This window comes from Rousettus aegyptiacus, unplaced genomic scaffold (assembly GCF_014176215.1).
Source record: "Rousettus aegyptiacus isolate mRouAeg1 unplaced genomic scaffold, mRouAeg1.p scaffold_m13_p_8, whole genome shotgun sequence".
NCBI classification, from domain to species: domain Eukaryota; kingdom Metazoa; phylum Chordata; class Mammalia; order Chiroptera; family Pteropodidae; genus Rousettus; species Rousettus aegyptiacus.
In genome coordinates, this window is record NW_023416311.1 from 16,563,850 (window position 1) to 16,579,775 (window position 15,926).

Here is a 15,926-nt window from a genome sequence, read left to right on the forward strand (position 1 = left end):
GGTGTGGGGTCTAGAGCCGTGGGGTCCCCACCAGCCCCTCACAGCCCTGGCTTTAGCTCTCTGCACTCAGCCGTGGCAGTAGCACCTGTTTCCCAAATGGTCAACCTCTCTCACCTGATGGGTTCACATGTTTTTAATAATATCTCTTCTATTATTTTCATGGGGTTCCTGAAGGGAGTGGCAATTCGCTTGACATAAATCACTTTATAACTTCTGTTACACATCAGGCATTGTTCCGGGAGCTGATGGACTCATGCTGCTGCCTAGCTGCCCTGTGCCATGTTTTACAGGGCTGCCACCACCTTGCAAATCACAGGAGGCTGGGTTTCATTTGTTCAGAATTTTACCAAGAATTGTTCACCATTTTAGAAGAAGAACCACATTATCCATAGTGACATCTATACCAGGTACACTTTTTTTGTTGAAAATCTGAATATTTAATAAAAAATTGAAAACAAATGAACAAAAGCTACATGTATCCACATAGATAAATGTTTAAAACTATAATGTTTAGTAAGCAATAAAAGCCCCAGAATAATATATCCACTTTGGTACCATTTATCAGGTACACTTTTACTATCACCTTAGCATCTAGTACAACTGGACCCAAGCACTGATCTCCTGAAATATAAATGATCTTACAACACCTTGCACCCCTTTCTTTCTCCTTTATGTTATAAATATACATATACATGCACATGTCTGTTTTAGTTCTGAGTATAAATAAAATACGTTGTTTATGAATTTCATTCTTTTTCACAACAATAAAGGAGATGCTGCAAAGCACTGGTCTAGAAGGACCTTCCAGGGCTCAGCATGGCACAAGCTGGCGGCCTCCCAACACCGTGTCCCTGCATCACTGGTCTCAGCCCCTGACAACAGCCAAGGCAGGGAGGTGCACAGAGCAGCTCACGAGCTCCAGAAAAATGCTGACAGAGGCTAAAGTTGCAAGAACATCATAATTACCTGGCTGCTGACTCTGCTGCCCTTCAAAGTGGTATTTCATAGCATGGATTCAAAAAAAGAAGCAGAAGAGGAAGGAAGAATGGTACAAAAAAAGGTCATTAAAGTTTCAACTTTCTAGAATGTCACTTTGTTTTCCAACAGTCACGTCCTGGTGATTTGGGGAGTTTACCCTCCTGCTTGCTGAGACCCACCTCAGCAGGAGCTATAAGCAGAACTGCAGGGATGCCCAGGAGGAAGGCTGAGGGCCAGGTGTCACTGACCAGCAGAACACCAGCTTTGTCTTTATGTGGCCTCCCATTCTCAGGAGTGGAACATCTGCCACCTGAGTGAGGCGTCCATACTCATGTGGCCAGCCTGTCAAGGATAATCTGGTTGGTGCATAAGCCACTCTCCTTGGGCTGACTCTTTTATACAGCACCGTGGCCCCTCTGCTGGCTGAAGTTGAACTGTGGTGTTCTACCAGGAGTCACCAGACTGAGCAGGCTGGAAGACACGCTTTCCTCCTCCATGTCCCTTCCTTTAGAGTTTCATAATGCTTGAATGTCTGTTAGTAACTGATGCAGAAAAAACAGATTCCCAAGAAACCCATCCCCAATACCGCCCTAGGAAATTATGAAGTAATCAGGGCAAAAGAACAAACACACATGAACAAGAACCAAAAATTCTCAGCCGTCTGTTTAGATCTGCCCATTCAGCTTTGTTTTGGGTGCATAAATCAAGATTTTTAGCTGTTTTTAAGTTCAGTTTTCCACTGTTCAGCAGGAGCAGGAGCTGGTCAGAATGAAGACTACTATGCACAATTCGGCTGACCTCTGGGTGAGGGCACATCCCACACATATGCTCTAATAGCACATTTGCTGCCACCTCCTTTCCTTTCGAGGTTCCAGTCTTTTATGAAGAAACGGCAGATTAGTGTGTAAATATCCAGCTATTTTCCAACATAATTAAAAGCCACAGGAGGACTTTTTAAAAATTCATAACAATGAACAACAACAAAAAAACGATTAATATAAGAATGGATTAGGAATGAAATAGAAAATGCTAACCGATGTCTTTCTTTGCAGAGTTTAAATTGAGCACCAGAAACTAGAATGCTGGCTAGTGTCCCAGGGAAAGGAAACCATTCCCAACAGATTCTCCTCGTTGCACAGCCCCCAGATAGGGCTAGAGGCATCCCTGGGCAGTGTGGACCATAAACGCCACACCCTCACAGCGAGGCAGGTGACCTGGCTGAACTCAGGTCACCTAATGACTTCACGGAAGGCTGCAGTGCAGCCTGGCCAGGCCCCTCCATACTGGCAGGGGATGCTGTTGTGTCAGAAGCTCAGATTGTTGGTTTTCTACATAGTTCCAAGATCGCAGAACCTCTCAGGAAGCATGGCCCCAGCCAGGCTGTCTGAATGAAGTGTGATGTGACATCCAACTAGTAGTGTGAGGGTGCCACTCCTAAACCCAGTAAGGGCAGCTGTTGTTTCTTAGTGGTATTCCTAAGGGAGGGAAAATGAGCTCCCAAGGGCAGACAAAAGGTGAAACAATAACATCAGGTCTTCTAGGAACCAGAAAAGCTTTCCATAACACAGGCAGGCGGAAGTGCCTTGGGATCCACACACCAGCCGTCCAGGCAGCCCCAGGCCCAGGCGGTCCTCTGGACATGCGTAGAGTCCAAGACACCTGACCAGCCTTCACACGTCTTCTCGTACAGGTAAGGCCACGGCACATGCTTATGCCAAGGAAATGCGCCTCGTATCGCAGAATGTGTTGGAACAGAAAGAATTCCACACATCTCATCCCAGTGGGCATGTGACAGAGACAATACTGAGTGGTGTGGCGGGCAATCTCTGGTGGGCCCAGGATCCTGCCTCCTGGCACTCGTGCCACTGGTTACACCCCTTTCCGTGAGGGTGGTGTGAGCTAAGACTTGCTTCTGACCCTGAGTAGGGCCAAGGTAATGGATGTCCCCTCCAAGATCACGTTACACGAGACTCCTACAGGCAGATTCTCTCCCTTGCTGGCTCAATGAACAAGCTGCCCTATGGAGAGGCCCACGTGGCCAGGAACTGATAGCAGCTAAGTTCTACCAACAACCACGTGAGCTTAGAAGGGATTCTACCCCAGCCCACACCTGACTGCAGCCTGTGAGGACCCAACTAAGCTGTGCTCAGATTCTGGACCTACAAAAACTATGCCCTAATAAGCAGGTGCTATTTTAAGATGCTCAGTTTGTGGTGATTTCTTAGTTGGCTTGGGCTGCTATAACAGGATATTATAGACTGAGGGGGAGAGGGGTATGTATCAACAACAGAAATTTATTTCTCACAGTTCTGGAGGCTAAGAGTCCAAAACCAAGGTACCAGCAAAGCCCTTGTCTGGTGAGAGTCCACTTGCTGAATCCTCACATGGCGGAATGGGTGAGGGAGCTCTGTGGGATCTTTTATAAAGCACTAATCCCCTTTGTGAGCTCCACCTTCAAACCCTAACCACCTCCCAAAGGCCCCACCTCCTAATCCCACTGCCTTGGGGGTTCGGTTTCTACATATAGATTTTGAGGGAACATAAACATTCAGTCCACTGGTAACTAATACCAGTAGTAAGTAGTATCTAACAGAAATGCAAACATACACTCCTCTGACCAGCCATTGTGCTTACAAAAATCTATCAAAACAAAACAACAAAAGAACTTTCTAGAAAGCTGTGGTGAACAGAGTAACAGCCTTGGAGATGTCCACCTCCTAATCCCTAGAACCCGTAAATATGCTTGCTACAAGGCAAAGAGGCGGGTCATGGACCTTGAGAAGGGTGGGCTCAATGTCATCAGGAGTTCTTAAAGCCAAGGACCCTCTTCCCTCTGAGTCAGAAAGATAAGATGGAATGAGAGACTCAAAACCTGGGACGGCCCTGACCTAGCTTTGAAGATGGAATAAGGGGAACACGAGTGAAGAATGTGGGCGATCTCTGGACACTGGGACAGCCCTCAGTTTACAGCCAGCAGAGAACAGTGATCTTGGTCCCACAGCCATAAAGAACTGAATTCTGCCCAACGACTCAATGAGCAAGGAAACATCTCTCTCCTAGAGCCTGCAGAAAGCAGCCAACACCCTGCTGTTGACTTATGACCTACTGATCCATAAAATAATGTTACAGCAGTAACAGAAAAGAAATATCCAGGTACAAAAGTAACTAAAGGCTATTTACTGCACATTATTTTTCATTATAAATAAACTGGATACAAAATAAAAATCCATCTACTGTAAAATGGTTAAGTAACAGAAAGTAATCCACAGAAGGAGGTTATATGGCTATTATAAAGGAACAGGTACCTGCTGAAATGAAAGCAGAATGAGAACTCTATACTCGCTCAACTGCTTTGGAAATCTGTTTGTTGGTATCTACTAGGGCTAAACATATTGCGTACCCTCCAACCCAGCAATCCAATTCCTCAGAGTATTCTCGACAGAAATGTGTGCACATACGCACCAAAAACATGTACGGACATAACTTGTTTTATTGAGCTTCACAAGTATTGCGTTTTTTACAAACTGAATGCAAGACCCCTTCATCAGCAAAGATTACAACTCGTTTTATTGAGGTGATCTGGAACAGATTCCACAATATCTCTGAGGTATGCTTGTATGAGAATTTTCATAGGAGCACTATTCAGAATAACCCAAACATGGAAACTATTCAAAAGCCCAGCTGTAGAAGAATAAGACATGGCAGTACTCACAATGAAATCTATACAATACAAAGGAGTGAACTACAACTACACACAATAATGTGGCTGAATCTCACAGAAAATGGAGACACGAAGAAGCCAGGTACCCAAGAGTACAAATGATGCGATTCTATAGGTACAAAAATTCTAGAAATGCAAACTAGTCTATTACATAAAGGTCAGCGGTTGCCAGGTCTGGGGGCAGATAAAGGAAGTCTGCAAAGAGCACGAGGACTGAGTGTGGCAATGGTTTCTCAGGTATATATATCCCTGTCAACACCCATTAAACTGCAAACTTTAAATGGAAACAGGTTTTTGGTGCATAAATTATACCTCAATAAAGTTGATTAAAAGGAAAAAAGGCTGGCAACATCAAACATCAGCCAAAGTGTAAAGCATGGAATTCTTACATGTTGCTGGTGGGAACTCAAAAGTTACTCTTATCAAGTAACTTTAGGACAATTTGGCAATTTCTTATATGTTAAGCACATACTTCATAATAACGTGTGTGTTGCAAATGTGTTTCATGCCACTGAATCACTTACAAATGGCCAACATGATAATTATGCATATTTTTACCACAAAAATAAATTTCAAAACATGTTTAAAGGACTCATACAAAAATGTTCACAGCAGCATTATTCACAATAGCCAAAATCAGGAAATAACCAAAACTGTATTGATAGGTAAATGGATAAACAAATATATCCGTGCAAAGGAATGCTACTTGGGAACAAAATGGGAAGAACATAAATGAATTTCACATACATTATGCTGAGTGAAACAAACGAAAGATAAGAAAGAATGCAGTACCGTGTGATTCAATTTACAGGAAATTCTGGAGAGGCAAAGCACGTTAGAGTGACAGGAAGCGGACCAGTGGGGCCTAGGGGACCGACTTCCAAGGAGCAGAAGAGAACTCTCAGGGGAGGTGGAAATGTTCCAGGTCTCGATTAGGGCAGTGGTTATATAGGCATATACACTTGTCAAAACTCATCCAACTATACGCTTAAAATGGGTACATTTTATTTTATTGTAGGTAAATTATAACTCAATAAAATTTATTTTTTTAAAAAGTAACCCACAAGGTACTGATCTGCTCAGAGTTTAGATTAGTAAGCCTTTTGACCATAAGAGGCTGAATTACTTTACAAAACGGGTCTGAATAAAGATCAGAGCCAGATGTGAACACTTGTCCCCTAATGTGCTGACTGCACAGAAATTCTGGGAACAAGGATGATCTGCGTGTCTTCCATGCCTGCCCTCCTACGGGCTGGGGTCTGCCACCACAGGCACACATATAAGCCTGTCGCTGAAAAGAGGAGGAAGGGGGCTGCTTGGTGAAGGAAGGAAAAGGAAGCAGAAGTTACCTAATAAATTTTGAAATGCCTTTGTGTCTACACCGACATGCTGGTTACAGGAGAAACTCTGGGCAGTTTGTGGACTGGTTTCCTGTGAAGGAAGAACTTTTCCTTAATGCCTTAAAAACCACACAAAACCAAACCAAAGCAAAGCCTTCTGCTGTCCATAAAGAACAAATAGATCCATATATAGAACCTGGCGAAATACAGGATATTTAAACAATTAATCATAATTTCCAAACATAGAGATAATCATCGTTAACGTTTTCATGTATTTCACTCCTCAATTCTTTCATTTGACACCCACTGACATACTAATTAGGAATACTTTTTTTCTCACTTAATAACAGAGACTTCCCCATATCTTTGCATATTTATTAAAAATTCCTCAAGCCAGCATATTTCAAGGATGTATAATAATCTCGCCCTATGAATATAACATATTTCTGCTGCTGAACCCTTAGGCTATTTTGGATTTTTCTTTTTTTTTTAAGTTGAAGTATTTTTTAAATTATTATTTTATATTATTTTCAGGTATACAATACGATGGTTAGGTATTTATAAATTTATGAAGTGATCCCCCCAGTTACTCTAGCACTCACCTGGCACTACAGTCATCACAGTGCTGTATTCTACATCCCCATGACTGTTTGTAATTATTGATTTGTACTTCATCCCTTCACTTTTTTCACCCAGCCCCCCAACACCTCTCCCCTCTGGCAATCACCGGTTTGTTCTCCACATCTGTGAGTCTGTTTTCATTTAGTTTGTTTGTTTCTTTTGTTTCATAGATTCTATATATAAGTGAAATCATATAGTATTTATCTTTCTCTGTCTGACTTATTTCATTCAACATAATACCCTCTAGGTCCATCCACGTCATTGCAAAGGGTAAGACTTCATTTTTTATGGCTGAGTAACATTCCATTTCATATACGGCCATAACTTCTTTATCCAATCCTTTATTGATGGGCACTTAGGCTGCTTCCATGTCTTGGCTAGTGTAATAGTGAACAGCGCTACAGTGAACATAGGGTACGTAGATCTTTACGAATTAGTGTTTTGATTTTCTTTGGATAAATACCCAGAAGTGCAATTGCTGGGTCAAAAGGTAGTTCTATTTTTAATTTTTTGAAGAACCTCCAAACTGTTTTCCATAGTAGCTATACCAATTTGCAATCCCACCAAAAGTATATAAGGATTCCCTTTCTCCATCAGGTTTTTTATTTTTATTTAAAAACAAAACAAAACAATACACACAAAGCCTTGATTTTCTCTAATTGTGTCCCATTATTCCCCAGGAGAAATCCTAATTACTCAGTCAAAAGGCAAGATTTATTAAGGCTCTGGATACATGGGACAGAGTCCCTTGAAGAGAGTACTACATATGCCCCTGGGGCACTTTTAGTGCTCAGTGTTATCAGACTTGCTCTGTGGTAGACTTAGGGTAAGTGTTCCATCCTATTTAATCTTAAGGTTAAACAGCTTTCCATGTATTTTTCATGAGAATATTCTCTCTGCAACTCTGTAATCCTGGCCAACAAACTTAAAATGAGGAAAATACTCTCACTAATAATACCTCCACCTAGTTGTTCCCATCCATCGAGGGGCTTGGTCACTGCTGATATGGACCCAATCAAGTCGCTGGCAACCCCAGTGACTGAGAGCTGTGTGCATACACGTGTGTTCGTACAAAAATGAGCGTGCACCCAGGACTTCTGCAGGTTGACAAGGATTCCATTTGCCACACTGCTCCTGAGATCTGTGCCCAGGGATAGGCCTCCCCCGGCTCAAACTGCGCCTGTAAGAAAACTGGACTCAAGCTCCTAAAGCCTTCCAGCAGTTTGAGTACTGCCAATACTGACCGAGGAAGAGAGACACCAAAACAATGGGAAACAAATCAATATAAAACAATTGGGGTAAAAATAGGAGACTCACTGAATGAGTGCTAAGTGGTGCATCTGTAATAGTGGCACCAGGCACAAGGGCTTCAGGAACACCACACTACAAAAGCATGACAGTCCATGAGCAGAGTGGATGATCATGGCTGCTGTCGAGTTAAGAGTCCCCAACTCCTCTGCAATGACTCTTGGACACAGAACTTTGACACTCTGTTGGGTTGGTCACTATGTTCCCTCAGTCACTCAAGGCTGTACGAAGCATCTAAATCCTGATGTCACTTAACCTGTCATCCATGCCTCCCAGCAGAGATCTGAGTAATGGGCACTCTTCCTAACCATGGCCCAGGTGATAGACAACTGCTGCCTGGAAGGTCTAGGCTGGCAAGGACCCAGCTTATGATCCTAAGAACTACTGAAGGGAATGCAGGCCTACCTCAGTGACAGTGCTGACACCTAACCTAGGAACCATATACTGGCTTCCTGAGTTCTGGAATACATGCTTATCACCCAGCCGAGATCTGATGTCGCTTGCCCAGAGATCTGGCACCTACCTGGCTGTCCATACTTTGACACTTTTCAAAATGTGTCAAGTGCTTGCCTTTCTTGCACTTGGGCCTTCTTCGACTCTGTTTTTCCTCAAAAATGGAGGTAGAGAATGCCCTTTCTCAGGATGCTGGCCTCCCAACGCCACGCCCTCTGCACTCCTTCTTGGTTAGATCACTCCTCACCTTCCCTCCCTCCTAGCAATCCTGAAGGCATGTCTTTCCTAGCACCCCGGACTCTGCATGAATTGCTTCCCTCTTGTGTGTCTAGCCAAAGCTTCTTCGTACTTTTCTGAGACATCAGCGCCTAGCGCCTTGAGTGGCCAAAGGTCATTTGGTCATGCCCACTGTCCTGCTCATGTCTTTGGGTCCCCACCTCCTCCAGTGGTGCAGGGTTTACCTGTCCCCCATCCTTCCTCTACCTTCTAAAGAACACATGTCCACAGTCAATGAGGTACTTGATATTCCCATTTTGGCAGAAGACAAGCATACACTGTGGACATCAGAGCTACCCATCACTACTGGCTCTACGCGAGTACAATTATAACCAGGAAAACTCAGTTACCATCTCGAAGTTCGAGTTCACTTTATTCACTTGTGTTTACCCTCATTTCCCACCCAAAGGATGACCCCACACACCTGATATTGGCTCAGCCCCTTTCCTGGTCTCTGTTGCCCGTGCTCACAGTCCAAACATCCTGCTCCTGAGGGCCCAGGGCGGTAAATCCTGCCCCACGGTCCTCCCTTCTTTCATTCTTTCTACAGCTTGCTCCACGCCAGGGGCCTGGACACTGAGACCCTCCCCCACTTTCTCTAAATGCCCAATAGATGACACCCTGACCAATGTGGTCCCAGGTGTCACAACAACCATTAAGAGGTATACCACTAACTGGCTACAACTCCACCCCCTTCTCTTCCTTCTCAGACCAGGTTAAGTGGCTAGTTTTTCAGGGACCAGCAGTTTCACACCTTACCAATTATAATTCAAATAGAACAGGAAGAGAAAGTGCCTGTGGGACCCTCCTGCCTACTTCCCCACTCCCTAGTAGGGTTTCCTTCCTGAAACACTTTTCTATTTAGTTTATCATCCAATCCACGAACACTCTTGATGATGGGAACAATGACAAATGTGTATACAACATGACACAGCAGTGTCACTGTGACCACACAACCCTGAAAGAGGGACCCAGCTCTGTACAGCAGTGCATCTGCTATGGAAGCCTTTTCCTGTTATCTGCTTGAATGTATGGCAAATGCTAAATATTGGGGAAAAACTTAACATTGAAAATATTCTACCCACTAACTTGTTTTCTGAAAATTCAGGAAAGGCCACACCAGTCCAAATTACGAATCAGCCCAGTTAGCATAAATTGAAGTGGGTAAGAAACCTTGTCTTTCCCAGCCTGCCACTCTCTTAGGTAGGGGCAGGTTGATCTTTACACCACACACAGCAGGAGAGTGTCTCTGGCAAAGGGGCAGACAGGCAGATGGGTCTACGCATTGCCCTGTGTGGCCTTCTGGAAACCTCTCTGGAAACCCATGGTTTGCTGCCCTGGTTGGCAGCTGATCTGGAAGCTCTCCGGGCTCTGCTGCTCTGTTGGGCAGCGCCAAGAGGGAGGCAACAGGGCAAGAGCAGTGCAGTGAAGGGAGAACAAATGGGCCTCAGTGACTGGTCCCAGGCTCCACGGCAGAAGGAGGTTTGCCCTGGACCAGGGACAGAGGTGCCAGGAAGAAGGAAAGAAAAGTTGTTTGGGATGCACTGAGAACATGCAAGGAAAACGCACAGGAAGCACTGAAGAGGAGGGCTGTGGTCACTGGGGAGAGGAGCCAGGTCCAGGGTGGAGGCGAGAATATGAGGGTGCCTAGTGAGAAGAGGGTCTCCCCCACCAACCACAGCACCAGGCTCCCAGAGAAGGGGGTCAGACAGCTAGCACCTAGGAAGACCGAGGGTGTCGGGCCCCAAGCTGTCTGTGACAGCTGCAAGCTCTCAGCCTGAGTCTCAGTTCCTCATCTGTAAAATGGGATGATGACAGTGCCTCCATCACAGGGTGGTGGTGAGGACTAGATGAGGAGCAGCTCCAAGGAGGTAGGCCCTGGGCCTGGCACATGTCATGCTCAGGCTAAGGCCTGCTTTGGAACATGCCATCTGACAGAGGAAAGGCAAACTCTCAATAAATGGCCCAGAAAATGGGCAAAACCCAGACATGAGGGCCCAACCAAGTACAGATGAAGAGACTGGGAGGGTCTGTGTGGTGACCGCAGAACAGGGCCTCTGAGCATAGGCTGTTCATTTATAATACACATCTAGTTAGCGCCTCTTATGTGCAGGTCTCATGCTAGTATTGAGGACAAAGCGACAGAGGACAAGCCACCTGGGGTGTATAGGTCGGAGGCATAGCCTGACTCATGAAAACATCATGGAGCATCTCAAGACGCAGTGTCCCCTGAGGTTTAAACTAAGGAGAGAAACCCATTTTCAGCTAAGTGAGAAAAGACATTTGGAATTGTCCAGTGCAAAGTCATGGAGCTGGCGGATGCGGTGAGCTATGGCCTGGCTGCCAGGTCGCTGACGTGGGCCACAGCCCATATTCTGGCACACTGGGGGCACAGGCACATAAGCATCCTGCCCCATGGGCACAGCAGTAACAAAGGAATAACCAGCAGGCCCAAACATTCATGGCAGACCTCAGCACTTGCCTGGCTTTGTCCACAGCCATCACAATCACCTCCTTTCTCCCTCTCCTCACATCCTAGGATCAAAGAATATGGGCATCCTGCACACAAGGAAGCTCCCACCAACACTAACCTTAGAGAAGCAGATAGGGAGAGATGGAGTTATATTCACTATCGAGTCTTCTAAGACATGGTCATATCAACACTACAACACATTTTCCTGTCAACCCTCAATCTTCAACATAAAGATCTATGAGAGCAAAGGCAAAGAAAAAACAACTGTCTTAATCAGGACCCTCAGTAAAATGGGATGGGCTGTGTACTAGGGTGCACCCAGCATGCCACCTCAGGGGCCTACCACCCTGGAGCAGTTAGATCTGGTGATGCGCTGGAGAGCAGAGCTGCTCACAAAATGTTCTACCTCTTTCCTGCCAGTTCCACAACCCAGTCTCCTTGCTGCTTATGCTCTGGAGCCTATTTCCCCAGCAGAGAGCCCAGTGGCACCTCTATGCAAAGTGTTCTGCTCTGCCTGAGGAAAGGACAAACCCACTGCCTCTGTATTAAGAAGGGAAAGCAAACGTCCTGAGAGGAAGGTCTCCAGGTCTATGGAAAGCTATAAGCATGGCACACATCAGCATCACCAGACACCAAGAGTCACTATGGGCTCCCGCGGGAGTTGTCACATTGTCACATATGGCTGATCACTGCTTCAGGTGCCAGTGCTAGAAAAGGCTGTTTTGATGACTCACACGTTTGTGAAGCTGGGGAGAGCAACACGCACGCATGTACCTGTGTGAGGAACAAGCTAGACAAGACTTCAATGTGGGCAAGTCATCTGACCCAAGGAAGGGGGTTTGGTTACACACCCATCGCTGGGCGGGGATCTCCCTGCCATGGGTCATCTGCTCCTAGTCAGAAGGACCACGCAAGTTTAGGACAAAAACAAGAAGCCTGGAAACATGCTGAAGGCTTTTAACAACTAAAAAAAAAAAAAAAATACATGTATATCCTTTGTAAGAGGATCAAAAATAAAAAATCTCCTAAATATTGCAACTCTTTCAAAGGACAAATTCCCATGATACTGAATCCTGAGAACAAGCTGCTCCGGAGTTTCCAAAACCTCCAAAAGTCACCCTTAAGAAAACTTCGGAGAAGCAAATAGAAGTATGCTCTAATCCACCAACTTCACCCTGATAAAGAACAGTGGGCCTTCAAGTCCGCAAGCTAAGGCCCTGACCAGAACAACCCACTCATCACATTGTGCATGTCTTAAATTTGAGGGTCCCAGGCACTGTGCCTTCTCTGTGTGATGCCATGGGAGACCTGCAGGGGCCCCTGAGTGTGCCCTGGTCCTGAGAGCACATGGAGCCTTTCTAAGAGTGGTCTTTCTTCACCATTTCTGGCAGATGGCCCTCCGCTGGACCAAACACCTCTGCTCTCTCAGGCAGGTCCCCACATTTTACTCAATATTGGTCCTGCTTCAATCAGCATGTAATAGGAAGTGTGGCAATGCATTGCTATTTGACAGAAGAGATAGGAGGTGGGTCCTATCTCTCTGGCTAGTGGCTCTGTGTTTCCTGAATGATTGCTGCACCCAGCTAGAGTACCTAATGGTGAGACTGAGCTGACCCTCAGAAGCATAAATCTATGTTCCGGGAAAACACTGCTGCCCCTGACAAAGCCCAACCCTTCTCACAATTTTCTCATGCTCTTTTGAACAAACACCACCAGCAGCCCAGGAGCAGTGCTCCAGGAAGCAACACTACTACTGGAAAAGCAACTCAACTATCCACTAAGATAGGAGGGGCACCTCTGATGGGTGCTACCAAGTGCCTATTAAGGTGCCAGTGGCTGGTGAAGTGATCTGTTAAAACCTCATCAGAGGCCTTCACTCACATACCCCTGGCGGACCTCACGCTTTTCCTTCCTCACCTGAAAAACCCAAGGTTCCTCCCTTCTTGCCTTCCAGAAGTCTCCTCTAAAACTAGGACTGAGAGCACGTGCCTCAGGAGGTGGCACAGTGTGAATCTGGCACAGCTGCCCACTGCTGAAGCTGATAGAACAGGAAGGGCATTAAGCTAGTCCAGGCAATCCAACAACCCTGACGAATCCTAAAATGGAAGGGTCAGAAAAACACCATCCACACTCTCAGTTGCCCACAGGCAAGCAATTTAACAAACAGCAAATGCTCAGAGCAGTCAGACAGGACTGACAAGAGCCCAAGAAACAAAGCAACAAAGGGTGTGGAGAGCAAAAACTTGAAGTAAAATTAGTTAGACAAGACAAAATTTCCAGAAGCACAAAAGATCCTTGGAGAGACTCGACACTGACATACTATAAGCAGAGTCCCTAGTTCTAAGGAAACACCCCATGTGGCCTGGGACAAGGTCCTCATCACAGAGGGGGTACTGGCCACACTGATTTGCTGGCCAAGATAACTATGTTTTTTACATTAAATACATAAATCAAGGGGCTCTCAGACAAGTGCTGGTGATGTGTACCTGCTATGTATTTTAGCCAGAAAGTCAGATATTTTAAAAGAATGTTAATGTTGTAAATGGGGCATTTTCTTCCAGCAGAATGTGTTGATTCCCTGAGCACTGACTAAACATCTTGGGGGAACAGCCTTCCTTCAAGGAACCCCCCCCCCACCTGTGCACATAAGCCACAAGGTCTTGAGAAAACCCTGGCCATACATGGTACACATTGTCACAGGTTCTCAACCTTGACCACACAGAACCTGGGCAGCTCTGGACATACTCAGGTATGTCCTTCCTCCAGCTCCTGAACAACCCTTTCTTTACACATCTCCTTGGTAGGTTGTCACCCTGCAGCCACCAAGCTGCTCTGATTGACCTATGATGAAAGCCCTTCTCTAGAAAGCTCACAGCAAAATCTCAGTCTCCCATTAAGTCGTTAGCCTCTAAAAATGCCGCGAGCTGATACTTAAAGCGACAAACTGATTGTAAGCTCAGGATCCAGCTGCTTTCTCCCAGTCTCGGGCCTTCATTAGTGTTAAAAATGGTGAGAAAGAAAACAGATTGCAAATTGCCACAGGCTCGCTCCCTGCCAGGCAGTGTTAGGCTTTAGCCACAGTGAAGAGATGAAAAAGGCAAGGCGCTGATCCTTGGCTCTTAATTGCAGTCTAACCGGGCGAGGGCAAATGGCTGGCTGGCGCAGTTCACATTATAGACCCGAAGTGACAGGAGTTGGCAGATCAGGCCCACCGGGCAAAGCGCCTCCCAGGCCAGCTAACTGTGGGGACTGCGTGGTGCTCACGCCGCCTCTGAGCAGTCCTGCCGCCGCGCGCCCTGCGCTCTTCCCGAGAGGGGACAGGGGGCGGCTCCCCGAGGGCGGGCCGGCGGTGGGGCCTCCTTACCGTTGCTGTAGGCGTACGGGGACTCGGCAGCACCGTCCTGCAGGCTCTCCAAGATCTCGCCCTTGCCAACGTCGCTGTCGCCCACCAGCAGGAACTTGAGCAGGTAGTCGTAGCTCTTGACCGGGCTGCCCTGCGTCCCCATCCTCGCTCACGCGCGCGCAGGCCGCGCCCGCATGCCCACGGCGCCGGCCGCGGGAGCACGGCGGAGAGGAGGCCTCCGACCGACCTGCGGGGACGAAGCTCGGGTGAACGCGGGCCGGCGTGGCCCAGTCGGCGAGGGCCGGATCGCCCCCGACTGTCGCTCGGACCGCCCGGGACGCAGAGCCGAGGCGCGCCCGCCGCCCGCACCTGTTTCGCCGCCTGACTCACCTCAGAGCTGCCGCCGCCCCGCCGCTTCCCGCACGGCGCCGCACAGCCCCGCCGCCCCGCCTCGCCCCCAGCCCGCGCGCCACCATTGGCCACCCGCCGCCTGCTTACCCCGGCCCATTGGCCCACGCGCACGTCCTTCACGACAGCCTGCCTCCAGCGTTTCCCACAAGCGCAGGGAAGCCTCTGGTCGCCCCTCCCTATCGCCGTCCTATGCCACCTCCCCGCGATCGCCATTGGCCGTCCACCGCCCCTTTCCTGAAATCATTGGTCCGTGTACACGTCCGTCAAGATCGCCCGCCCTCCCATCTTTCCCCCACACACAGTTGCGAAGATTCTGACCGCCTCGCCTCTTGCCATCGCCATTGGCCACTCGCCTCCCGCTTTCCCGGAACCACTGGTCTGTTTGCACGTCAGTCAGCACTAACACCGCTCAGCCCCTTTCGCAGAGCATCCTGGAGTCCTCCGCAACCCCTCCCACTGCCCCCACCACACCGTGGCCCTCGCCCGCCCCTTCCTCGTCGCCATTGGCTACCGCTGCCAATTCTCCCAGAGACATTGGACTACAACACGTCTATCACAGCCCCCACCCAAGCCCACTTTGTGCTTTCCACGCTTTTCCCTACATGCTCACCAATCAGGAGTTTGGAACTCCAGGTTGTTTGTGTATGCCTCCCTTCTCGCAGGATGGTGGCAGTCCCCAGGGGAGATAACAGGACTGGGTCTGGGGGTACTAAATCCTCTAGTAAGTTGCGGCAGGCAGCTTCCAAAGAGCCCCCAGAGATCGCGCCTTGGTCACCCCCGCGAACTGCTCTCGGAAACCGCCCTCCCCGCCGTGGGGGCGTGGCGGAGTGAAGGTGGCAAATCGGCGCTGGGGAGCCCGGGGAGGCGGGACTTCCTCTGCTAACAGGGGGCGGGGCCGAGGGGGCGGTGGCTGGCCCGAGGTTGTGGGTGCCACAGCTATGAGCAGGTAACGCGAGTGGGCAAGAGGTGCAGCCTGAGGCGTGTGCCCTTCGTCCCGGGCAT

At 47.8% G+C, this 15,926-nt stretch overlaps 1 protein-coding gene across 2 annotated transcripts in view; it reads right to left on the reverse strand.

Moving 5' to 3' along the window:
• Positions 1-15,708, reverse strand: part of RAB40C (RAB40C, member RAS oncogene family) — a 29,265-nt gene extending 13,557 nt beyond the window's left edge. Inside the window, exons 1-2 of one of the 2 annotated variants that reach the window (XM_016136706.2) lie at positions 15,535-15,708; positions 14,535-14,760 (exon numbers count right to left, since the gene is read on the reverse strand). In XM_016136706.2, coding sequence (XP_015992192.1) covers positions 14,535-14,676 — 142 coding nt within the window. In that variant the 5' untranslated portion in view covers positions 14,677-14,760; positions 15,535-15,708. Of the gene's footprint in view, positions 1-14,534; positions 14,761-14,903; positions 14,957-15,534 lie in introns of those variants that run through there. The other variant, XM_036226007.1, reaches the window with a different exon arrangement.
• Between the last annotated feature and the right edge of the window lie 218 nt (positions 15,709-15,926).